Below are 26,436 nucleotides of genomic sequence, written 5' to 3'. Positions count from 1 at the left end.
AATTTCAAAGAAATAAATTCCCTGTTTTTTGTTTGAATGGCTTACGGCAAATTTTAACAAAAGGACATATTATGCATATTTAAAAGAGATTACCTAGTACTCAATTACCATACCTTGAAACATGTTTAAAAGCCTCCACTATAACTGGTGCAAAATCTTTTGTAAACTCCGGTCCCTTCCTTTTGCTGTTCTGAATGACATCATTGGCTAGGTAGAGAAAAGTAAGCTTCCTGTTTGGTTTGGCTGAAAAATAAAAAAAAAAATTAAAAATCTACTTAAAATATCCTCATTTAACTTGGACAAACTTTCTCAATATATGACTCAAGCAGTTTGAGAACTACAACAAACCTACTAACCTTTACGTATCATGTTCAACTCTAGCTTCTCATTCTACTACCGAACTCATCAAGTCACTATTCTTTAACTCTCTAGGTTTCTATAGTTTCTGGAGATGCAGCATGTGAGGAAAAAAAGGACTCAGGAGGAGGAACTAGTCAATAATTAGTTTCCCTGCACTTTTACTAAGTTGCCCAAACTACTTACCTTTGATTACTAGTCTTATCACTATTCCCAAATTAGTAGTTTTATACACCAAAATCCTCAGGTCTACAAAAATGCATCTCTGTGACTCAATCTGTACTAAATTTTGTTAAAACTATTAAACACTACATGAAATACAGCTTATTTAAAATAAGATGGTAACTGGTCACGTTAAGATGGTACCTTAAAGCTTGAATTTATGACTGTTTTAATACCCACACTGATTTTAAAGTTATCATTAAGGTATTGTAAAACAAGAGTACGAAATGTAAAATATGTTGAAAGAGACCTCACTTCAATTAATTATGTACTTTTTGTTTATGAAATAAATATTTCCCAAGCTGACAGAGTAAATGTTAGGGAGACCAAATGGGCAGTTTAGATTTTCACCCACTTTGGATTACATGGCCTTAAATAGCTGAATTCATCTAGACAAAAAGATGTCTCTTCTCATAATATTCAGTGGGTGTAGTCATTCTTCTAAAAGAATGGAAAAGATTTCAACAATTGTGGGCCAGAATACATTTTTACTAATTACAATGTTAAGTGTTAAGTGGTACAGTATTAAGTACAACTCAAGTTAAGAGTCATACATACAAGTAAAATTTAGTAGGTTGAACATAATCTTTTACATTGACTATTTTCATAATATAATTTTACTAGAATTAAATATAAATTATTCAAAGTAGTACAGTTATATTCAGAAACACTGTACTCTGTGGCATCCACATTCAATGGTGTAGGAAACTTATGGTCAAGACTGATAATCCAGTGCACCATATATGTGTGCCAGCTTAGTGGATTTAAGACGAAAACAGGCAGGCTACTTTGGGCCCTCTAGATTTGAGTATTCAGTTTAATCATTCAACACATTAAAAGCCACTTCTGAGTTCATGTCTTTCTTGAGAAAAAACTAGTGACACACAACCTGCTTACAAGAAACTAAAATACTGAGTCAGAGACGACCAGACTTTATAAATCTGTGCCATCCACTGCATAGTCTCATTTGCCTGTCTAAAGATGTGGCTCACCACTATGCTTTTGAAAGTCCTGGAATAGAATAAAGATATGGAAGAGATGGCAATAACAAAGACCAACTTCTGATTCTTTTGGCTCTTGTCTGGTTAGATAAACCATTCAGTATAACTGGTTAAGATACCAGGACCCTGGGCGCCTGGGTGGCTCAGTCGTTAGGCGTCTGCTTTCGGCTCAGGTCATGATCCCAGGGTCCTGGGATCGAGTCCCACATCGGGCTCCCTGCTCGGCGGGTAGCCTGCTTCTCGCTCTCCCACTCCCCCTGCTTGTGTTCCTGCTCTCGCTATCTCTCTCTCTGTCAAATAAATAAATAAAATCTTTAAAAAAAAAAAAAAAAAAAGATACCAGGACCCTTTCCCATGAAGATGATCATAATGGCAACTTTCCCAATATTCAAACCTGTCTCTTTTTTACCTATCTCTGCCCAAAGAAAATCCCACCCAAAGAAAAGGTTAATATTAATTAATTAATCCAAGTATTTGCCTTCTCAGCATCAAAATGAGTTTAAAAACTCAAATTTTTATTATTATCTAATTGGGAGACCATCTGTAGTACTTTAAATGAGTACCTGAATCAATGGGCTCCTTTTCCTAAATACTGGTAACATTTATCAAACTTTTACTATGTGTTACACACTCTTCCAAGCACTTTACATGTATTACCTAATTTAATCCAAATAATTTAAGGTACCATCATTACCTGCATTGGGCAGTTTTAACAAATAGGCATCAAAAGGGTTATCTGCCCATACTGAGATATCCAGGAAGGGATCAGCCAGGAATTGAATCCAAAGTCCAACTCCTAAGCATTCCCTCTTAACTGGACTACGCCTCTTACGACTATGTTATAAATGAAAGAGGATGTTACCTTTTGAAAAGATCAAGTAGTGACCCAACCAAAATACTTCAGAATGTTAGCAGCATTATTCACAATAGCAAAAGGTAGAAGCAACACAAGGATCCACTGACAGATAAATGAATAAACAAAATATGGTAATCCATACAAATGGAATATTATTCAGCCTTAAAAAGAAAGGACATCGTGACACATGCTACAACATGAATGAACCTAAAGGATATTACGCTAAGTGAAACAAGCCAGTCACCAAAAAAAAAAAATACTATATGGTTCTGCTTATATGAAATACCTAGAATAGTTAAATTCATAGAAACAGAAAGTAAATGGTGATTGCCAGGCGCTGGAGGGAGAAAGGCACAGAGAGTTATTGTTTAATAGGTATAGAGTTCCAGTTTTAGAAGATGAGAAGAATTCTAGAAATGGATGGTGATGATGGTTGCGTAATAGTGTGAATGTATTCAATACCAATAAACTAACACTTAGAAATGGTTAAAATGGTAAATTCTGTTATGTACCACACAAATTAAAAAGTGTATTTTACCATATTTATAAATCCATGGGCTACCAGCTCTTAAAAATAATTCAGAATGGTTTCTACAATGTGCATTAAAGCAAAAATTTACAAGATATCAAAATGTATTTCCCAGCATATTCCAAAAAACAAACCAAAACTACAGCATGGATTTGGTATGAGGTCCAAATATCAACACATTATTTTCATTTTCTTCCCCTTGTGGAACCCAAGCTAAAATATGAGAAATACTTAGAAACCGCTATAACGTATATCCTTCTCCAAATTCTCAGTAAAAAAACTTACTTCCATTTAAAATTATGTGTACCTTCATGCAGAGCAAAAATAAACTAATGGAACTAATTACAACAAGCAATTCCAGAAGAAAATCACAAAAATGATTTTCAAATGAATTTTGATAATTTATAATAACAGAGCCATAAACTGTTATTAAAGCATACAAAATTGGGGCGCCTGGGTGGCTCAGTTGGTTAAGCAACTGCCTTCGGCTCAGGTCATGATCCTGGAGTCCCAGGATCGAGTCCCGCATCGGGCTCCCTGCTCGGCGGGGAGCCTGCTTTTCCCTCTGAGCCTCCCCGCTCTCATGCTCTCTGTATCTCATTCTCTCTCAAATGAATAAATAAAAAAATAAAATCTTTAAAAAAAAAAGCATACAAAATTAACAGAAAGAGCAAACAAACTATTTCATAATTCCTTAAAGAAAAAACTCTGTTGGGAATAAAATATAATGCTTAAAAGTGGGTCTGACCTAATCTCCTCCTTTATTTCTATTGTCACAGGGTTCCTTGTAAAACTGGCTATTTTCTAAATCTTCCATTCAATCTAAATAGCATTTATTTAATGTTTGCTATGTGCCAGGGACCATGCCGGGCATTGACCAAAAATAACCTTTCCTGTTCAATCAAGAATTTTCAAGCTCTATATAGATTGGCACATGACAGGTCACATCACTAAAAATGTGAGTTCTCTTTATTCCTACTCTCCACTAATGTATCACACCAACACTGGAAGCAATCATAAATATAATATTATATCCAAGTGTATCTGTATGTGTATACTGCTATTTTTGTGCTAATAAAGTATAAGCAAATAAGGACCAGTCAATATTTACATTGTAGGAACCATTTTCTTATATCTCACCTCTCTGAACTAAAAATTTTAAGCTACTGTGGGTATTAAGTATAGCCCCTTTTCCTTGGACCTTGTATGTGAACAGGTAAATCAAAACAAATAAATAATAATAAAATCTGGCTGGATAATATATGAGGACACAGCATTACCTAAAATGTTGAGCATATCCCCCAAAGGGCAATACAAATTCAGTTCATCACATAAGTAAGAGACAGTTACATAACAATTCACAATTCAAATAAAAGAAATACCAACTACAAGGCTTCAAAGAGAAGAGCCTGGGCTCTTATATAAACAATATGAAACAAACTTTGCCAATCAAAGGACTACATAAATGCCACCTAGTTTCACCAATTCATGATCAGTTCAGAATCTAGTTTTACTTAATCATAATCAGAAAGTGAGAGCATTGGGGCACCTAGGTAGCTCAGCCGGTTGAGCATATGACTTGGGTTCTGGCTCAGGTTATGATCTCAGGGTCATGGGATTGAGCCCAATGTTGGGCTCCCATGCTCGGCACAGAGTCTGCTTGGGATTCTTTCCCCTCCTCCCACTCTCTCCCCCTCTGCTTCTTCCCCCAGTTGCGCGCATTCTTGCTCACTCACTCTCTACAAAATAAATAAATAAATAAAATCTTTTAAAAAGCGAGAGCATCATTACTTTTCTTACAACTGTACAAACCATATATGCCTATTTATTTTGATATAATGCAGAATATCATAATCTAAGTTAATCACCCATGTTTTTATGGTGACTGAAATTTAAAACCACACTAGATGACAATGCCAATAAATACAACAAACAGTTAAAATTTTACTGTGTTATCTATTAACTCAAGAGCCCTCTTTACAGAGGAAGCCTTCTACGTGGGAGAAGGAGCAAAAAAACTGAATAAACAAATATATACACACAGACACACACACATACCAATGAACACTACTGTAGGTCTTATAGGAGGAAATCAGAAGAAAAGCCATTATCTTGAAACAAAAACCTATTAAAGACTTACTAAAAACTGCTGGACAGCCTCATTTATTTCCCTGGTAAACTAATTATCACTATAGTATACTACAAGACATGTTCATACAGATGAATAGTTGGTTATATGGCAGAAACTGCTTTAACTCTCTTTGCCACAGAAAGTGCGTAATCCACAGGTGACTCATGAATAGATTCTATCTGTCCCAGACAGGACCAAGAGTTCAGTCAAATACAGCTGGCTGCTTCATAATAGCTGAGGTGGGTGACAAATGAGGTGGATAAAGCCAGTGTATTCCTGTACCACTGCCACAATGCCTCAGACTTTTGGCAAGCCCATCCCTTGCTTTAAAATCCTTCAAAGATTTTCTACTGTTCTCCAGGTAACATTGTAAATCCTTAATAGAAACCAAAGGCCCACAAATGTCTGTCTCTGCCCTCTATAATACTCTCTCTTCATGCCCAATACAACCACTCCTCTAACTTCCCCAACTCCTACCCATCCTTTAGACCTCAGTTAAACAGGTTCCTCTGGTTTTCCTTCACCACCCAGTACACAGGTTAGGCAACGCTGATGGGCTCTCATAGCACCCCATACTTTCCTATGGAGCACTTATTCCAACTATAATTACTTTTATTTAATCTAATGCTTCCCAACTAAACTAAGCTCCATCGAAAGCAACAACTGTCACTCTCATCTACCCATCTATGGCATCAAGCCCAGCAGTTGATTCACAATTTGCTTAGTTATTTATTAAATCAGTAATTTTTTTGGCCTAAAACTTTTCCTTTAATTATTTGTTCTACTAAGCTGGCTTCTGGTTTTAACCTCACCCAGCATAGCTGAAGGGGGAATAATGTAAAATTACACTGCTCTCAGAAACCTCAACTTCAAATTCAGATTATGAAAGACAAACTTTCTTACAGATCTAGCTAATCTTATTTTCGAAGTACTGAATTCAAGTATGTTTATCTCCTCCTCCATTCTAGAGTTCTCACAAATCAATAATCTATAGAAAAATGGGCTAGTGTGAATGGAAAGATGAAAGAAACACAAATATTAAGCAATTAAAACCAATTATCATTTTCCACCTATTAGAGTGATGGAGATGAAAATCTGACACTAAAGCTGGCAAAAATACGGTGGGATTATCACCTTTAGATACCTTCAGACATTGGTGGTTAATATATATATTAGTGAAACCTCTCAGAAAATTAATTTAGCAACACCCATGAAAAATGTAAATGCACAAATCCCTTGACCCTGCAAATTTCCTGTCCAGGAATTTACCCTATGGATATATTATCATAACTGCCCAAAGAAATCACTAAGGATACTCATGATAACAAGATATCACTAGATAAATCATAGTATATCCATACAATCCAATACTCTACAGCTGTTCAAAAATGAGACAGAGGGGCACCTGGGTGGCTCAGTCAGTTAAATGTCCGACTTGATTTTGGCTCAGGTCATGATCTCTGGGTCATGGGATCGAGCCCCGAGTCAGGCTCTGCGCTCAGTGTGGAGTCTGCTTGAGATTCTCTCTCCCTCTGCCACTGCCCCTCCCACCCCTCAAAAAAAAGAGAAATTTATAATACTGATATGGAGTATCAGTACATAATACTGAGATACATAGTGTATCTCAGACATGTATCTCAGACATAGTGTTAAGTTACACATATTCACACAAACACACAGTAGACAGACCTACTTCATGGGAGGATCAATAAATAATTTGGGGAGGGGTGTGTGTCAAGAGTTGCCAACAAAGATTTAAGTAATAAAGGGAAAACACATGGGGCACCTGGGTGGCTCAGTGGGTTAAGTGTTCTGACTTGATTTTGGCTCAGGTCCCAGTCTCAGAGTCATGGGGATTGAACCCCACATCAGGCTCCCAGCTCAGCAGGGAGTCCGTTTGGGATTCTTTCTCCCCCTCTCTTTCTGGCCTGCCCCCATGCACTCTCTCTCTAAAATAGATAAATCTTTAAAAAAAATAAAGTAAAGGGAAAACACATGAGTTATATATTAAATAAATAACTTGGGCCTACATGCTTAAGAGGGCTTCTGAGTAGTGCTCACTTGATGCTCCATTTTGACTTTGTCCTATAGGTACATGATCTCTCTTATTTCAATATTTGGGAAAACAAAACAAAACAAAACAAAACTCCACCTAGACCCAAGCAAATGGACATCTTCCCCAGTCTAACAGGTCAAAGTCAATTCAAGTTCCTGAAATAATTTCAAAAAATTTTGATTTTAGTATATACAACAAATGAATTTTTTATTTATTTTATTTTATTTTAATTTTTTTAACGATTTTATTTATTTGACAGAGAGAGACACAGCGAGAGAGAGGGAACACAAGCAGGGGGAGTGGGAGAGGGAGAAGCAGGCTTCCTGCCGAGCAGGGAGCCCGATGTGGGACTCGATCCCAGGACCTCGGGATCATGACCCGAGCTGAAGGCAGACGTTTAATGACTGAGCCACCCAAGCGCCCCACAAATGAATTTTTTAAATCTTGAAAAGAACAAACTTCATCCTGGACCATCAGACCACTATAGAAGACACTGTCAACTGGAAGAGTTCTGGAAGAATACACATCATACGGTTTGTTCACATTATACTTCTAGAGTGGGACTGAGACTAAAACTTTTTTGCTCTTTTAAGAATAGTATTTTTAAAATAGTATTGTGGAATTTCCACAGCCACTGCAGAAAACAGTATGGAGGTCCCTCAAAAAATAAAAAATAGAATTACGATATGATTTAGTAATTCCACTACTGGGTATTTACCCAAAGAAAATGAAAGCACTAATTCACAAAAAGATATATGCACCCCTATGTTTACTGCAGCATTATTTACAATAGCCAAGATATGGGGGCACCTGGGTTGCTCAGTAGGTTGAGCATCCAACTCTTGATTTCAGCTCAGGTCATTCTCCCAGGGTTATGAAATCGAGCCCCATGTCCATGCTCAGCGGGGAGAGTGCTTGAGATTTTCTCCCTCTACTTCTACCCCTCCCCCCACTCTCTCACACGCTCTCTCTAAATAAATACATACATAAATCTTTTAAAAAAATAATTGCCAGGGCACCTGGGTGGCTCAGTCAGTTGTTAAGCACCTGCCTTCGGCTCAGGTCATGATCCCAAAGTCCTGGGATCAAGCCCCGCATCGGGCTCCCTGCTCCGCGGGAAACCTGCTTCTCCTTCCTCTCCCATTCCCCTTGTTTGTGTTCCCTCTCCCACTGTGTCTCTATCAAATATATAAATAAAATCTTTAAAAAATAAAAAAATAATTGCCAAGATATGGGAGCAACCCAAGTGTCCACTGATGGATAAAGATGGATATACTGTGGAGTATTAATCAGCCATAAAGAAGAATAAATCTTGCCATTTGCAACAACACAGATGGACCTAGAGGGTATAATCCTAAATTAGTCAGTCAAAGACAAATACCATATAATTTCACTCATATGGAATTTAAGAAACAAAACAAAGGGAAAAAAGAGACAAAATCAGACTCTTAAATACAGAGAACAAACTGATGATTGCTGGGGAGAGGTGGGTGGGAGGGTAGATGGAATAGATAAAGAGGTTTAAAAGTACACTTACCACAATGAGCACTGAGAATTGTGTAAAATTGCTGAATTATACTGTACACCCAAAACTAATAATACTGTATGCTCATTATACTTGAATTAAAAAAATACATACTATTTTCTTATAACTAGGCACTGCTCTGAAAGTTTACTGTGTATCTAATTTAATCTTTAAAACAACCCTACAAGGTAAGTTATTATCTCCATTTACCAATGAAATAATTATTAAAGTAATAAAATGCATTCAAAGAAATGCACTAAAATCAATCAGCAATCCCAGGACCCATACTGTGGTCCCTACACATTTTGCCAATAAAAGCAGGAAATGTATAAGATGAGCCTGGCATAACCTGGCATAACTTGTCATGATAGAAAGCAAGTAAGCTCTTTAAAAATTACAGGGGTTGTATCCAAAGGACACAAGTGACCCTCTAAGAGGCTGCCACTGGCAAAAGAGCATCAAAAAGAATGACTATAGGGGCACCTGGGTGGCTCAGTCGGTTAAGCATCTGCCTTCGGCTCAGGTCATGATCCCCTTGTATTTCTTATAAGACCACTGGGGCCTTATTTAGAAAGTCTTTTCACAACACAAGACTAGAAAGAACTATAAATGCATGTTTTCCTTACATGATTCCATAGTTGATTTTTCTCAGTGTTCTATCTTTAACTGGATTAATTTTACATATGGTATTGAGTAGAAATCTAAGAATCATTCGTAATATTCCAGTCCTTCTCCCATGAATATAGTGTCTAATTTACCAAATGCCTACATAAAATGGGTTTCCTCGTGTCTACTCTGTTCCTTTCATACATATTCCTATTCCTGTACTGACATCATACTCTTCTAACTTCAATGCCTTTAAAGGCTGTGTGGATACCTAAAAGAACACAGTATCTCCTTTACTGTTTTCCCTTCAAAATTGTCAAAATTCATGAGGCACCTGGGTGGCTCAGTCGGTTAAGCATCTGCCTTTGGCTCAGGTCATGATCTCAGGGTGGGATGGAGCCCCACACTGGGCTCCCTGCTCAGCGGGGAGCCTACTTCTCCCTCTCCCTGCCACTACCCTTGCTTGTTCTCTCTTGCTCTCTGTCAAATAAAAATCTTTTTAAAAAAATTGTCAAAATTTACAAGACAAAAATTAAAAATTGCCTGCTCTTCCTCCACATTTACTTTTCCCAATGACCTCTAGATTTAGCTTTAAATTTCCTGTAAAAGAACAAATTTCTTTTGGACTGCCCTGAATTTACAAATTAATCTAGGAATAACTGGCCTTTTTGCAATGAATTTTTACTTAGGAATTTAACATATTACTGTGCTGTTTTAAATTTTATAACAAGTGTGTATTTTAAAGCAATAAAAACTAAAAGTGTTTAGCATAGTTATATTAAAATAAGTTTGTTAAAATACTAATACAACATGCAAACCAGAAAGTATCTTATATCTAAGACAAGAAAAACTAGTAAAAATACTAGTCTCAGAGTTCCAAATGATGTGTCCCAGTTCCAATATAAAGACCAGTTTGTAGGGAACTTGTGTTTCCAGGAAGATGGAGATGTCGTTTTACCTATTTCTCCTGCAAAGTACAACTACAAATCCTGGGCATTATAAATAAAACAAACATAAGAAAAGAAACAAAGGCAGACAGGCTAGGGACCTTGGGACCCAAAGAATAGTACAAGGTGAGTTCTTGGAGTTTTCTTTTTGCCTTTATCTTAGATTGGGAGTTGAAAAAGTCAGCAACCCAGAAATCCTAACAGGTGCCGACATAAAAAGTTCCAACACAAACCTTTCCATTCTAGCCAAATGACCAGGAAAAGGGAAACCTAGAAAGATAGAAAACTTTTAGACAATAACCAATCTACTCCAGCCAAATACCACAGGGGAAAAAAAAAAAAGATAAAACAGCACAAAAAACTGTACCCCACCCACACCCACACTAAACAAAGGCTAAATGAGAAGCCAGGCTGTGATGTGGAGCCCAACACCTCTCAAGAGTGGTGTCAGAGAAGGCAAAGGTAGGGAAGCCTGGACTTCCATTCCCACCCAGCAGTAAGAAGGCACTGCCCCCTGGGATGGTGTCACAGAAGGCCTAGTGGAGAGCTAGGACTTCCACAATGGCCCAGCAGTCCTAAGACCACATTCCTAACCCCCACTTTGGGTTGTCTGCCAAACTCCCATTTGCACTCAACAGTAACAAAGAGTACCTCCCTCCCCTGATGGGGTAGTATCAGAGAAATCCAGATAAAACAGTATTAAATAAAGTCCAGATTCTCAAACATAACACTCACACAAAATATGGATTAAGCAAATATCACTCATTATACCAAGAACCAAAGGGATCTCAAACTGAATGAAAAAAGACTATAAACAGATGCTGACACTGCAGAGACAGAGATATCAGAATTCTCTTACAAAAATTTTAAGGCAGCCATCATAAGAATGCTTCAACTAGCATAAGCAAATATAATGAAAATACAACCTATCAAAATCTGTGGAATAAAACTGAAGCAGGGATGAGAAACTTTCAGCACTAAATGCATATAATAGAAAAGATGAACAAGTCCCAAATCAATAATCTAAACTCCTACCTCAAAAACCTAGAATAAGAGCAAAATTAACCAAAGAAAACAGAAAGAGGAAATAATAAAAGCATAAGTTAATGAAACTAAAACAAAAGTAGAAGAAAAAAAAATCAGTGAAACAAAAGCTGTTTTCTCCCCAAGTTTTACTGAGATTTAATTGACATACATCATTGTACATCAAGTTTAAGGTGTGCAGCATAATGGTCTGACTTACATACGCTTTGAAATGCTTACTGCAGTAAGTTTAACATCCATCATCTAATACAGACGCAAAAAAAGTTTTTTTCTCCTTATGATGAGAACTCTTAGGATTTACTCTTAATGACTTTCGTTTATATAATACAGCAAGATAAACTAGTCACCATGTTGTACATTACAGCCCTAGTACCTATTTACCTTGTAAACGGAAGTCTGCACCTTTTGACCCCTTCTTCCAAACCCCCCCTCCCTCCTCTGGTAACCACATGTTTGATGTCTTTTTGCTGAGTTTCTGCTTCTATGGCTTTTTTTTTTTTTTTAAGATTTGACATATAAATAAGATCATACAGTACTTGTCTTTCTCTGACTTATTTCACTTAGTATAATGCCCTCCAGTCCACCCATGTCACAAATGGCAGCATTTCCTCATTTTTTATGGCTGAATAATATTCCAGTGTGTATATATACACTAATTTCTTTACCCATTCATTTGAGAATGAATACTTAGGTAGTTTCCATGTCCTGGAGATTGTAAATAATACTGATATTAACATGGGGGTGCAGATACCTTCTCAAGTTAGCATTTTCATTTCTTTTGGATACATCCCAGAGGTGGAACTGTTGTATCATATGGGAGCTCTATTTTTAATTTTTTGAGGATCCTCTACACTGTTTTCCATAGTAATTGTATCAGTTTATAATCCCACCAACAAGAGTTCCCTTTCCTCTACATCCTCTCCAGCATTTGTTACCTCTTATCTTTTTGATGATGACCATTCTAACAGGTGGAAGGCGATACCTCATTGTGGTTTGATTTGCATTTTCCTAATGATTAGTAATGTTCAGCATCAAAGAGCTGTTTCTTTGAAAATATAGATAAAACTGACGAACTTCTACCAAGAATGACAAGGGAAAAAAGGGAAAACACATATTTTCAGTATCAAAAATATCAGTATAGACATCAAAAGGACAATAAGGATACAAAGAGCATAAAATGAACAACCCCAGACACATAAATTTGACAACTTAGGTGAAATAGACTACACTGCCTCAAAAAAAATACAAACTGCAGCAACTCACCCAATGTATGATACAGAAAATCTAAATAGTCCTGTGACATTTAAGAGAATTGAGTATGTAATTTTTAAGTTCCCAAAAAAGAAATCTCCAGATCCAGATGGTTTCTGCCAAATAATTCTACCAAACATTTAAAGAATTTAAAAAATTCTACACAAGTTCTTCCAGGAAATAGGGGAACACACCCCAATTCACCTTATGAAGTCAGTGCTACTCTAATTTCAAAATAAGACGCACAAACACACACAAAGTGGAGCAAAAGTCCTCATACAGATGTAAATATCCTTAACAAAATATTAGCAAATAGAATTCAGCAATATGTAAAAAAAATTCACAATCACAAACAAGTGGGGTTTATGGCAGGGAGGTACAGCTGGCTCAAGATCTGAAAATTGATCAATAATACAGCATATTAAGAGGCTAAAGAGAAAAATCACATGATCAACTGATGCAAAAAAGAATTTGACAAAATTCAGACATTTTATTTTAAAATCTCTCAAAAACCAGGAATAGAGAGGAACTTCCTCAACTTCACACAGAATCTAAAAATAAAACTACAGCTAACATTCTAATGGTGAAAGACTGACTGCTTTCCCAATAAGGAAAAAGACAAGGATGTCCACTCTCGTCATTCTTATTCAACACAGTGCTTGAAATGTCAGCAAGTTCAATAAGGTAAGAAAAAGAAAAACACAAAGGTCAAAGATGAAGAAATAAAAGTGTACCCATTTGCAGATGACATGACTGTCTTCACAGAAAAGTCCCAAGGAAACCTACCAAAAAACTCCTACAATTAATAAGTATGTTCAGCAAGGTCACAGAAAACAAGATAAATACTTACAAATCACTTGTATTTGAATATATAAGCAATGAGCATGTGGACAGTGAAATTAAAAATACAATACCATTTTAAATTGCTCAAAATAGCTAAACTGCTCAAGTGCAAAAACAAAACACATATAGGACTACATAATGTTGATTATAAACATCAAAGAAGATCTAAGGAAATGGAAAGATGTGCCATGTTTATGGACTGGAAGACTCAAAGTAATAAAGATGTCAATTCTCCCTAAACTGACATATAGCATTAAAGAACCCTTATCAAAATCCCATCAAATAACTTTTATTAACATAGACGAGATTATTCTAAAGTCTGTATAGAAGAGCAAAGGAACTAGAATAGCTAAAACAATTTTTAAAAATATAAAAGGAACCAGTTTACTCAATTTCGAGATACACAGTTGCAGTAATCAAGACTATGTATGGTGGGGTGCCTGGGTGGCTCAGTCGGTTAAGCATCTACCTTCGGCTCCGGTCATGATCTCAGGATCCTGGGATCGAGCCCCACATCAGGCTCCCTGCTCAGTGGGAGCATGCTTCTCCCTCTCCCTCTGCTGCTCCCCTTGCTTGTGCTCTCTCCCTCTCTCTGTCAAATAAATAAATAAAATCTAAAAAAAAAAAAAAAAGACTATGTATGGTATTCATTGGTGGAAGGGAAGACATATGGATCAACAGAATAGAGAACCCAGAAATAGAGTCACACAAAGAAGCCCAAGTCAATTTAAACAAAAGTGCAGGGGCGCCTGGGTGGCTCGTCATTAGGCGTCTGCCTTCGGCTCAGGTCACGATCCCAGGACTCTGGGATCGAGCCCTGCATCAGGCTCCCTGCTCGGCAGGAGGCCTGCTTCTCCCTCTCCCACTCCCCCTGCTTATGTTCCCTCTCTTGCTGTGTCTCTCTCTGTCAAATAAATAAATAAAATCTTAAAAAAAAAAAATTTAAACAAAAGTGCAAAAGCTATTCAATGAAAGAAAGACAGCCTTTGAACAAAGTGCTGGAGATTCTGAACATCTACATGCAAAAACCAAACCTTGACCTAAATTTCATACCTTATACAAAAATTGACTCGAAACATCATGGACTTAGGCAAATTGTATAAACATTTTAGAACAAAATATAGGGAAAAACCCCCCACAAAATCCAGGGTTAAGCAAGGTTCTTAAATGACATCAAAAGCATAATGCAGGGGCACCTGGGAGTTCAGTCAGTTAAGCGCCAGACTCTTGATTTCGGCTCAGGTGGTGATCTCGGCGTCATGGGATAGAGCCCAGCACTGGGCTCCACACTTAGCAGGGAGTCTGTTTCTCTCCCTCTCCCTCTGACCTCCCACCCCCTGGCTCATATGCATGCACACTTTCTCTCTCTCTCTTTCAAATAATCTTTTTGTAAAAAAAGCATAATTCAAAATAGAAAATTGGATAAACCGAGGATAAGTAGGGGGTGTGCTGGGAGTGAAGTGAATAGCAATAAAAGGGTAACAAAAAAATTCCCTGTGGTGATGGAAATGTTCTTTATCTTGACTATAATAATGTCAGTATCACAACTGTGCTGGGCTTTTTATTCAATATCTAATTTTTGGAAATTACAAAAACTAGTTCTGCATGATGTTACCACTGGGGAAAGCTGGCAAAGGCTAAACAGGATGTATTATTTCTTACAAATGAATGTGAATCTACAATTATCTAAAAATATACACTATTCTTTATAATTTCACATTAATACCTCTAGTTTCAGGGCTAAAGAATCACTACACAAGCACTGCCCATACGAAGGTAACTGGAAGAAACTTCATATGGTATTTACATACTTATTTACAGACATTAACAGCAATTTCTTTGATTTCACCCCAAAAGGATCTGAAAGCTAAAACGTTAAAAATTAAAACAATTATTATGTTAAATTAGGCAAGATTATAAATAAAACTAATGTAAAACATTCATGGTCTCTACTAATCTGAGAGCAGTTTTCAAACTTTCTGCTCTCAGGACCCCTTCATACTCTTACAAATTATTGAGAACACAAAAGAGATTTTACTCACATAGCTTACATTTACCAATGCTTACCTTATTAAAAGTTAAAACAGAAGAACTTTAAAATATGTATTAGTTCATTTTAAAGTAGTAATAAAAATTAGATGTTAACATAACGTTTAAAAAATGTATTTCCAGGGGCGCCTGGGTGGTTCAGTCATTAAGCGTCTGCCTTCGGCTCAGGTCATGATCCCAAGGTCCTGGGATCGAGCCCCACATCGGGCTCCCTGCTCAGCGGGAAGCCTGCTTCTCCCTCTCCCACTCCCCTGCTTGTGTTCCCTCTCTGCCTGTTTCTCTCTCTCTGTCAAATAAATAAAATCTTAAAAAAAAAAAAAAAAGTATTTCCAAAACTTAAAAATGAAGAGTCGTGTTTTACATTTTTGCAAATCTTCAGCTCAACAGAACAGAGCTGGATTTTCGTATCTGCTCTCTATTAAATAAGCCATGATAATGTTGTTTCAGTGGAAGCAATGAAAAAAAGCAGGCTTCACCCAGATACAGTCAGTGCAACTATTTTAATAACTATCACAGATAATTGTGGATATTCTTTTTGAAACTACAACAAAACCCAATAAATTCTATTTTTTAAAAAGATGCTAAATTGCAATACGGAATCCTAAAACATATCAATCAACTTTAAAAACTGTGACATTAAAATCCTTGTCTACCAGGCTCTTTGAATGGATCTTTTACTCATGCATAATTTTGTAACATCATGCATTGGTCTTCTGAAAAATACTGGTTCACAGTTATACAGACATTCCAACTATTGAAACATTTCATTAGGCAGTATCAAAAGTCACATGTGTAAATATCCTTATTGATTTCACTGGAAAAGTGTTTAAAAATATTGGGAAGTTGTTGGGCTCAAGGTGACACATGCAAGTTTTCCAAAAATCTATTCACAGATGACATGATTTTACTTGTAGAAAACCTTAAAGATTCCACAAAAAAAAACCTATTTAGCAAAGTTGCAGCATACAAAATCAGCACTCAAAATTCAGTTTCTATTAATTATAATAAACAACCCAAAAAGGAAACTAAAGACAATTCCATTTATAAATCAGATAAAAACAATAACTTAGAAATAATTTAACCAAGGAGGTGTTAAGACTTGTACACTGAAAACTACAAAACACTGCTGAAGGAAATGAAAGAAGACCTAAATAAATTCAAATAGATCCCATGTCCACGGGTTGGAAGACTTACTACTGATAAGATAATACCTCTCAAAGTGACCTACAGATTAAATGGAAACCCTCTTACACTTTCCACGGCATTTTTGCAGAAATAAAAAAACCCATCCTAAAACTCATATAGATTCTCAAGTGATATCAAATGGCCAAAAGAATCTTAGAAAAGAAATTAAAGTTGGAAGACTTGTACATCCTGACTGCAAAACTTACTAGAAAGCTACACTAACTGGAATAGTATTGTACAGGCATAAATACAGGCAAATAGATCAAAGGAACAAAACAGCCCAGAAATAAACCCTCACACATAGAATCATCACTAGTCATTATGGAAATACAAATTAAAACCCCAAGCAGGAGCACCTGAGTAGCTCAGTCGTTAAGTGTCTGCCTCCGGCTCAGGTCATGATCCCGGGGTTCTGGAATCAAGTCCTGCACTGGGCTCCTTGCTCAGCAGGGAGTCTGTCTCTCCCTCTGCCTGTGGCTTCCCCTGCTTGTGCTCTCTCTCTCTCTCTCTCTGACAAATAAATAAATAAAATCTTTAAAAAAAAAAAAAAAGGAAAAGAAACTGGAACCATGGTACACTGCAAGTGGGAATGTAAAATGGTGCAGTTGCTGCGGAAAACAGTATAGTGGTTCCTCAAACAATTAAACATAGAATTATTGTATGACCCAGCAATTCCACTTCTGGATACATATTAAAAAGAAATAAAGAAGCTATTCAAACAGATATTTGTACACCCATGTTCATAACACCATTATACACAATAGCCATAAGGCAGAAGCAACAGATGTCATCAACAGATGAATAAATAAAATGGGGTATATATATAAAATGGAATATTATTCAGCTTTAAAAAGATAAGAAATTATGGCATATGCTACAACATGAATGAACCTTGCAGACATACGAAGTTAAATAAGCCAGTCACACACACACACAATAAATTACATTATTTCACTCATATGAAGTACCTACAGTAGTCAAATTCATAGAGTGTAGAAGGGTGGTTGCCAGGGGCCAGGAGAGGAGAGAATGGGGAGTTATTTTTTAATGGATATGGAGTTTCAGTTTGGGAAAATGAAAAGAGGTCTGGAGATGGATGGTGATCCCAGTTGCAAAATAATGTGAAAGTACATAATGTCACTGAACTGCACATTTTAAAAATGATTAAAATGGTAAATTTATATTACGTATAGCTTACCACAAAAAAGACAAAGAAAAAAGGTTAAAATGTTAAATTTTATGTTACATATACTTTACCACAATAAAGAAAGGTGCGCCGTGAACACACACACGCGCGCGCGCACACATAGATATGCACTCAAGGATCAAGATACAACAAATTAGTAATGTGAACTGCTTTGATTAGCAGTCAGGAATGTGATATATTTTTAGTTGTGAATGTGGTGTGACAAACAATGAATTTTAGTACAGAGTGGTCCCTCTACCTTGATTAATATTTAGGTACTACCAGTTTTCACTCACATTGGCTTTTACACTATCACAGCATATGTCAACAGTTAAAAGGGGAAAAATGTTTTAGAAGTATTATGAAAATAATTTTTACCCTGTGGACTCATACACTCCCTAAAAGAATCTTGGTGATCCACCAGCTATACTTTAAGAACACTACTCTAAGAATTGATAAATATAGGAAGAACAGAACAATATGACAGACTGAAAAAGCTAGAAATTTTCCAAGTCTTTCTCAATAAGGGAAATGTCTGTAACTGGAATTCATTATTTGCCTTAAGATGTCAGAAGTTCCTAAATCAGGCACTGTCTTTAAAAGAAACAGCAAAACATTCTGTAATACTCCTTCCAGCTCTAAAAGTCTCAGATGCTACATACTTTCCAACATTCATTCATTAACTCATTCAACACATATTTACTGAGTATCTACCTTGTGCTAGATTCTGAGGCAACAAAGGAATAGGCTCAGTCCTCCAGTAGAAAGAAACTCAGCACAGAACCATTAAAATACTGTACGGTAAGTGCTATAACAATAGCCATATAAAGTACTTGGGAGGTGACACCACAGACTATGTCAGAGTTGGAAGACTCAGCAAATTTAAAAATAAGACCACTGAAATGGAGTCTGGAGAGCAGAAAGAAAAAGAATAAAGAAAAGGACTCTGTGGCACAACACCAATACAACAAACATAAACATTATAGGAATCCCAGAAGAGAGGAAGGTGCATAAAGAATATCTGAGGAAACAATGGCCAAAAATGCCCCCAAATCTAGGAAAGATATCAATCTACAAATCCAAGCATCTCAATGAACTCTAGGTAGGATAAACTCAAAGAGACCCACACTGAGACATATCATAAAAAAACTTTCAGAAGACAAAGAATTTTGAAAGCAGCAAGAAACGACTCACTGTCATGCACAAAGAAAGCTCAATAAGACTGAAAGCCAACTTCTGATCAAAAACTATAGAGGCCAAAAGGAAGTGGTATGCCATATTAAAACAGAACAAAACAAAACAAGAAACTGCAAGAAACCTGGCAAAACTGTCCTTCAATACTGAAGAAATTAAGACATTTTAAGCTAAACAAAAGCTGAGGGAGTTTGTCACTAGTAGACCTGTCCTACAAGAAATCCTAAAGGGACTCCTGCAGGCTGAAATGAAAGGACATTAGATAATAACTAGAAGCCATAGAAAGATCATCAATAAAGGTAACTACATAAGTAAATATAAAAACCAGTATTAACTTATGTTTTGGTTTGTAACTCTTTGTTTCCTATATGATTTAAAAGACAAATGCATAAAACAATAATTATATGTCTGTTGATGGGCATACAACTTATAAGAATACACAGGAAAACTGGGGTGGGGGGGAAGACCAACTTGCAGGGGGCAGGGCAGAAAGGATGGGGGTGGGGAGATGTCCTACCAGATATGAAAACATACCAAAGAATGTGATAGTGGTACATAAACAGACACACCAATGAAACAGAATGACAGTCTAGAAATATACCAAATACATAGAGAAACTTAATTTATGATAAAAGAGACATTTCAAATATGTGGGGATAAAAATGAACTTAAAAAATGGTGTGATACACTAATGCCTATCACTTCTATCATGGTCTCTTAAGTCAGCTGAAACGACTAAGAAAAAAAAAACTAGAATACTTAGTAACATAAATTAATATTTATAAATTTTAAGATTAAAAAACAGATCCATTGTAAATGTTCATCAATAAAGTAATGGTTGGGGGCGCCTGGATGGCTCAGTCGTTAAGCGTCTGCCTTCGGCTCAGGTCATGATCCCAGGGTCCTGGGATCGAGCCCCGCATCGGGCTCCCTGCTCGGCAGGAAGCCTGCTTCTCCCTCTCCCACTCCCCCTGCTTGTGTTCCCTCTCTGGCTGTCTCTCTCTCTGTCAAATAAATAAATAAAATCAAAAAAAATAAATAAATAAAGTAATGGTTATATAAATTTTGGTGCACCCATAAAACAAAATGTCCTCCAGACATTTTCATAGAGTCCATGAAGTCAGAACTATTTTTACAATAATACCAAGACATGATTTGCCTTTTATTTTTTTACACTATTTGCCTTTTTCATTCTAGTTCTCTCACAGGTGTAGAGTGGTGTATTCCAGAGGTCATGTGATATAAAATACAGCAAGACTAAATGCAAAGGCAGACATGAGAATCTAGCTGGCTTCAATTAAGACAGACATGAAGATTTGCAAAAATGTAAGTCACTCCTTTCCCTAATATTTTTAGGAAATAGTTATCTTTCATTATGTTACTTTACATTAACATGAAATCAATTTAGCACTGTAGTTTTAAAATAAGTAATTATTAAGTAAATACTTTAAATGTTTTCATTTTGGGGGGCGCCTGGGTGGCTCAGTTGGTTGGGCAGCTGCCTTCAGCTCAGGTCATGATCCTGGAATCCCAGGATCGAGTCCTGCATCGGGCTCCCTGCTCGGTGGGAAGTCTGCTTCTCCCTCTGACCCTCCCCCCTCTCATGTGCGTTCTCTCTCTCAAATAAATAAATAAAAATAAATAAAAAATAAATGTTTTTGTTTTGGGGCACCTGGGTGGCTCAGTCCATTAAGTGGCTGCCTTGAGCTCAGGTCATGATCCCAGGGTCCTGGGACGGAGCCCCGCCATCGGGCTACCTGCTCAGCGGGGAGCCTACTTCTCCCTCTTCCTCTGCTGCTCCCCCTGTTTGTGTGCTGTCTCCCTGTCAAATAAATAAAATCTTAAAAAAAAAGATTTTATTTATTTTTAGAAGGAGAGTGAGTGAGTAAGCAGGAATAAGAGGGAGAGAGAAGGGGCGCCTGGGTGGCTCAGTTGGTTAAGCGGCTGCCTTCACCTCAGGTCATGATCCCAGGGCCTGGGATCGAGCCCCACGTCCGGCTCCCTGCTCAGTGGAGAGCCTGCTTCTCCCTCTCCCTGCCGTTCTGCCTACTTGTGCTGTCTCTCCCTCTGTCAAATAAATAAATAAAATCTTAAAAAAAAAAAAAGAGGGAGAGAGAAGCTGAAGCAGACTCGACACTGAGGGCAGAGCCCAATGTGGGGTTCTATCCCATGACAGCAAGATCATGACCTCAGCCAAAACCAAGAGTCAAACGCTTAACCAACTGAGCCCAATTTTGTTGTTTGTGTGTAGAAAAGAGCCCAAATAAGAGCCCAAATATCAGTGTTGTTTTGTAAATTCTGGTATGTTCATGGTCATTATTTCCATAGCAATGAATGTAAAATATAACTTAATAAGTGATGTATGTTAATAGTTTTATAATTCAGCCCCAAACTTGAGTCAGAGATTAAAATAACTGCATTCAAAAGATAGTAGGTAAGAGAGTGAAGAAACAACCACTGAATGAGAGAAAACCATTTGCAAGTTATGGATCTGATAAGGGACTCATATCCAGAATACATAAAGAACACCTGTAACTCAATTAATAAAAAGACAACCCAATTTGAAAATGGGTAAGGATCAGGGCGCCCAGGTAGCTAAGTCGGTTAAGTGTCCAACTCTTGATCCCAGCTCAGGTCTTGATCTCAGGATGGTGAGTTCAAGCTCTGCACTGGGCTTCAGGCTGGGTGTGGAGCCTATTTAAAAAAAAAAGGGGGGGGGGATCTGAACATACATTTCTCCAAAGACAACATACAAATAGCCAATAAGCACATGAAAATGTGCTCAACATTCTTAGCTAACAGGGAAATGCAAATAAAATTCACAATCAAACACCAATTTATACCCAATAGGGTGGCTATAATCTAAAAGACAGATAATACAAGTCTTGGCAGAGATGTAGAAAAATTGGATCCTCATACACTGCTCATAGGAATGTATGATAGTCACTGTGGAAAACAGTCTGGCAGTTCTTCAAAAGGTTAAACACAGAGTTCCTATATGACCTAGCAATTCTACCCATAGGCATATTTCCAAAAAATATGAAAACACAGCCACACAAAAACTTGTATGCAAATGTTCATAGCACTACTATTCATAATAGCAAAACATGGAAACAACCCAAATGTCTATCAACTGATGAATAAAAAAATTCATATAATGGATTATTGTTTGGCCATAAAAAGGAATGAAGTACTGGGGCGCCCGAGTAGCACAGACTGGTAAGCGTCAGATTCCTGGTCTTGGCTCAGGTTGTGATCTCAAGGTCATGAGATCCAGCCCGGTATCGGGCTCCATACTCAGCTGGGAGTCTGCTTAAGACTGTCTCTCTCTCTCCCTCTGCCCCTCCCATCCACACTCTCTCTCTAAAACAAATAAATCTTAAAAAGAAAAAAAAAAAGGAATGAAGTACTGATAAATGCTACAACATGGATGAGCCTGGAAAACATGCTAACCAAAGGAAGTCAATCACAAAAGATGTCATACTGCATGCTTCCATTTAATGAAATGCTAAGAATAGGCAAATCTATAGCGACAAAGTAAATTAATGGTTGCTTAGGGCTGGGGAAGGTGGAAGGGGTTGTGGGATGATGGCTAAAAGGCAGTTTCTTTTTGGGTGATGAAAACATTCTAAAATTGTGGTGGCAGACTCACAACTATATGATACACTAAAAACCAATGAACTGTATGCTTTAAATAAGTGGATTGTGTGATATGTTAATTATATCTCAATAAAGCTGTTACAGGGTGCCTAGGTGGCGCAGCTGGTTAAGCATCTGCCTTCAGGTCAGGTCATGATCCCAGGGTCCTGGGATCGAGGCCCACATAGGGCTCCCTGCTCAGCGGGAGTCTGCTTCTCCCTCTACCCCTTCCCCCCCCCCCCCCCCCTGATCTCTCTCTCTCTCTCGAATAAATAAAATCTTAAAAAAAAAAAATTTTTTTTTAAAGCTGTTACAGAACAACAAAATCCTCACGTTTTTGGTTACACTCTATTGCATTTCTCAGGGAAATTATAACTACTTTAGTCTTCATAAAGGCCTTGGGGTATATCCCTCTAAACAGAAATTCTCTTTTTCTTATCCCCACTCCAGAAATTCTCTTTCTTTAAAGGAGGCAAAAACAAGGAAGGTAGAACAAGCAAGGAAATCTTCAAAACTGAATGATTAACCATGTGTGACATTATCATTTTACCTACTCATTCTTATATTTCGAACACTAATTTTTCCTACTAGTGTCACATTTTTGTCTTCTTTAAACATTTCAAGAAACTAAAGAATGCCAAGCTTAATATAAAATGTTCAACTGATTTTATTCATCTACTTCCTTATTTCAAGTTTAATCAATTTGTTTTATAAACACTTATTTTGCAGAGATAATGTGAGGATTCATGATATCACATAAGATGGCTAAAACAATCCCTGATATTCAGTAAATTATTCTCATTATCATTATGCTACAGGTAACGCAGGATCCTAAAGCTGAGGAGCAAAACTGCAGAGGTGGGGGTGGGAGGACACAAAGACTGTGCCCTACAAAGGTACAGTTATGTCAAGGAAAAGAAACTTCTGGCAGATAATCCAAGACCAAACAAAACTGCAGCAGCAGCAGCATGATCATCACCACCACTACTTCCACCATCACCATCATCACCCAACACCACGCTCCTCCTAAAACATCTATTTATATGCCTTTAATTTTTTCCAATTATGAAGCACTTAAATGTATGGAAATATCCCCAAAACCAGCAAATAGCACATCTTATCATTTTCCCACGTGTATCAAATTTTTCAAAAATGTATGAAATATAAGATAACACAGATCCATTTTCACTTCCTCTCTCCCTTATGGTAACCACTATCTTGCAATATGAAGTTAATCATCACTATGCATATTTTAACTGTAACTACAGGTATCTGTGAAAATAGAATATTGTTTTTGCATGTTTTCAAACTTTACCAAATGGCACCTTGCTTTCTTAGCTCAACATTTTGCTTGTTTGTTGTTTTTTAATTCAGTCATGTTGTTTCATGACAACTGTTGGTCAGCATTATATTCTATGAATATTACAATATATTTGTCCATACCCCCAACTAATGAGATGTTTAAACGGTTTCTAATTTTGTTGCTAAGAAGGTGCAATAAATATAATTTCTTGAGCACAGGTACTAGTTTCTAGGATACATTCCTAGAAGGAGAACTGCTAGGTCAAAGACTATGTACCTTCAACTTCATTAGAGGTCACTAAGTAAGAGTGTTCCATTTTTCTTCTCATCCTCACCGATTCTTGGTATTGTCATACTTTTTTACTTTTGCAAACTGAAGGGTATAAAGTGGTACCTCACTGGTTTATTTTTTCCTGATTATTAAGTATCATTTATTGGCCTTTCAGGTTTTCTCTCATGTGAAATGCCTTTAACAGCATTGTTATTTTTCTATTGATTTGTAGTAGTTCTTAAGATAGTCTGGGTACCAATCCTTTATTGATTCTATGTGTTTCTAAAATTCCCTCCACCCCAAAGTATAAGCCTTTTGCTTATTTCCAAATCTAGTAAAGTAGAGGAGGAGCAAAGACAATTTCTGCCTTTTCAAAGTTCACAGCTATTTTCCAGACCTTTATACCCAGGCTTCTCAAACCCTTCTGACCACTCACAGAAGATGAATTCCTCCTTGAGTGCCAATACACATACACTTTATACGTGAACTGAAAAACAGGACTCTAAGTCAATTTCTCCTAAGAGATTAACTACAAGCAAATACACCAGCACAGCTCTCCATTCCCTATAGCCAACGCCACATTTAGCTCATATTAATACATCATAGAGATTTCATATGGGTCAGTAAACAAGCATCTATTGTGATTAATAACAGTTGTTAAAACCCTTAATTAATAAATAACCATCATATCGATACATCAGGATGTCTGAAACAATAACTACAAGTTCTCTCTCCCCAATGAATTGAAGAATTAAGGTGCAAACTCAGACTCTAAGCAAATGAAATTTTTTTTATTTTTAGTCACACTAACATACAATCAGTTCTTACTGATACAGTTGCTCTGCAGAAGTGAAATGATTCTGAATATTTTAGTGAGAGCACATACTGCTCTTAAAAGTTAACTTCATTTACAGGAGCGCTAATGTTTTGCAAAACAAGCACGCTGCCCTAGAAGTATATAATCACTCAGCAAGAAAGGACTTTAGATCACTCAATCGAACTTCATTTTGAGGTGAGGCAACTGCAATCCAGACATTAATAAATTCGCCGAATCCTAGTCCTCTAAAATCTACAAATTCAGGGTTCTTCCACTGCACCATGCATGGATGCAATTTTAGATTCCCCAATTCCAAAACTCTGATTCCGCTATTAATTTTACAAGATTGAGTTGATGTATTATAGAAATGATGGAATTAACTCCCATGCCCACACCAGTCTTTTTTTTTTTCCTTTCCACTTCCCTTTTCCACCCCTATCCTCCATTATGATCTACAGAATGTAAAAAAAATACCTGACTGCCTGAATTTCTGGCCCTAATCAGGGACAGAGTCCTGAGCCCCTGACTACTGCCTCTGTGTTAAGTCAGAAGGGTTTTTTATTTTTGTTTCTGTTGTTGTTTTTAATCCTTCATTCCCTATGCAATAATACCTACTCAGCGCAGATTCTGCGGGAAGCGCGGTGGATGCCGCTCCTCCTAGCCCGTGGACCACCGACGCCAGGGAGCCGGGGGCGCCGGGTAGGGCGGTGCCGGGCAGCAAGGAGCTGGGGTCGCTGGGGGAATGGGGCTGGCAGGGAGGGGGGCCCGGCGGCACCAGGGAACAGGCCGGGTGGCGGGGCGACTCACCTTTACGCAGCTCCCGCTCCCACACGGTGACGATGGGCCGCGAGTGCTTGCGGTGGTGGATGAGCCACAGGGACAAGGTCTGCACGCTCTGCTGCGAGTTGCTCAACTCCGACAGCTTCTTCTCCAGCGCCGCCTCAGAGAAGGCTGACATCCCTCCGATACCGCGTTCACGCCGTCCCACGCGGTGGGGCTAAGGGGAGGAGAGTTTAGCCGCCCGCGCCGCGGCCTCGCCCCCTCACCCCACCCTTCCCCACGCCTTCACCACCGCTGCCGCCACATCCAAGACCGGCCGCAAACCAGCAAGATGGCGTCTGGCCGGCAGTGACGTCAGGGCCCATCCACGCCCCGCCCTCGGAAGAGGCGAGGCCAAGCGGCAGGACCTCGGAGCGAAAGGACGGGGCCAAAACTGGCGCACGGGAGGCACACGGGGGCGTGCCGCCTGGGTTTTGGCCAGGGGAGGGGTGGGGTTTGCCCAGCCTGGACGCCTTCTAGGGTAAAACTATCTGCTGAAAAAGGAGTGATTAAAAATCTCTACACTGGCTAAAAAAAAAAAAACCTCTCTACATTGGCGTGTAAATTGGTACAGCCAATTTGGAAGACTATTTGGCGTGATATATT

General features: G+C 37.9%; 1 protein-coding gene across 3 annotated transcripts in view; it reads right to left on the bottom strand.

Moving 5' to 3' along the window:
* The window catches only part of RPRD1A (regulation of nuclear pre-mRNA domain containing 1A), a 68,920-nt gene extending 42,806 nt beyond the window's left edge, over nt 1–26,114 (bottom strand). For all 3 annotated transcript variants that reach the window (XM_021686101.2, XM_021686102.1, XM_044921124.1), the window contains exons 1-2: nt 25,819–26,114; nt 114–243 (exon numbers count right to left, since the gene is read on the bottom strand). In XM_021686101.2, the coding sequence (XP_021541776.1) occupies nt 114–243; nt 25,819–25,969 (281 nt within the window). In that variant the 5' untranslated portion in view covers nt 25,970–26,114. The remainder of the gene's footprint in view (nt 1–113; nt 244–25,818) is intronic.
* Nucleotides 26,115–26,436: the final 322 nt, after the last annotated feature.

This window comes from Neomonachus schauinslandi, chromosome 14, assembly GCF_002201575.2.
Source record: "Neomonachus schauinslandi chromosome 14, ASM220157v2, whole genome shotgun sequence".
NCBI classification, from domain to species: Eukaryota; Metazoa; Chordata; class Mammalia; order Carnivora; family Phocidae; genus Neomonachus; species Neomonachus schauinslandi.
This window is presented reverse-complemented; position numbering and strand designations above follow the sequence as displayed.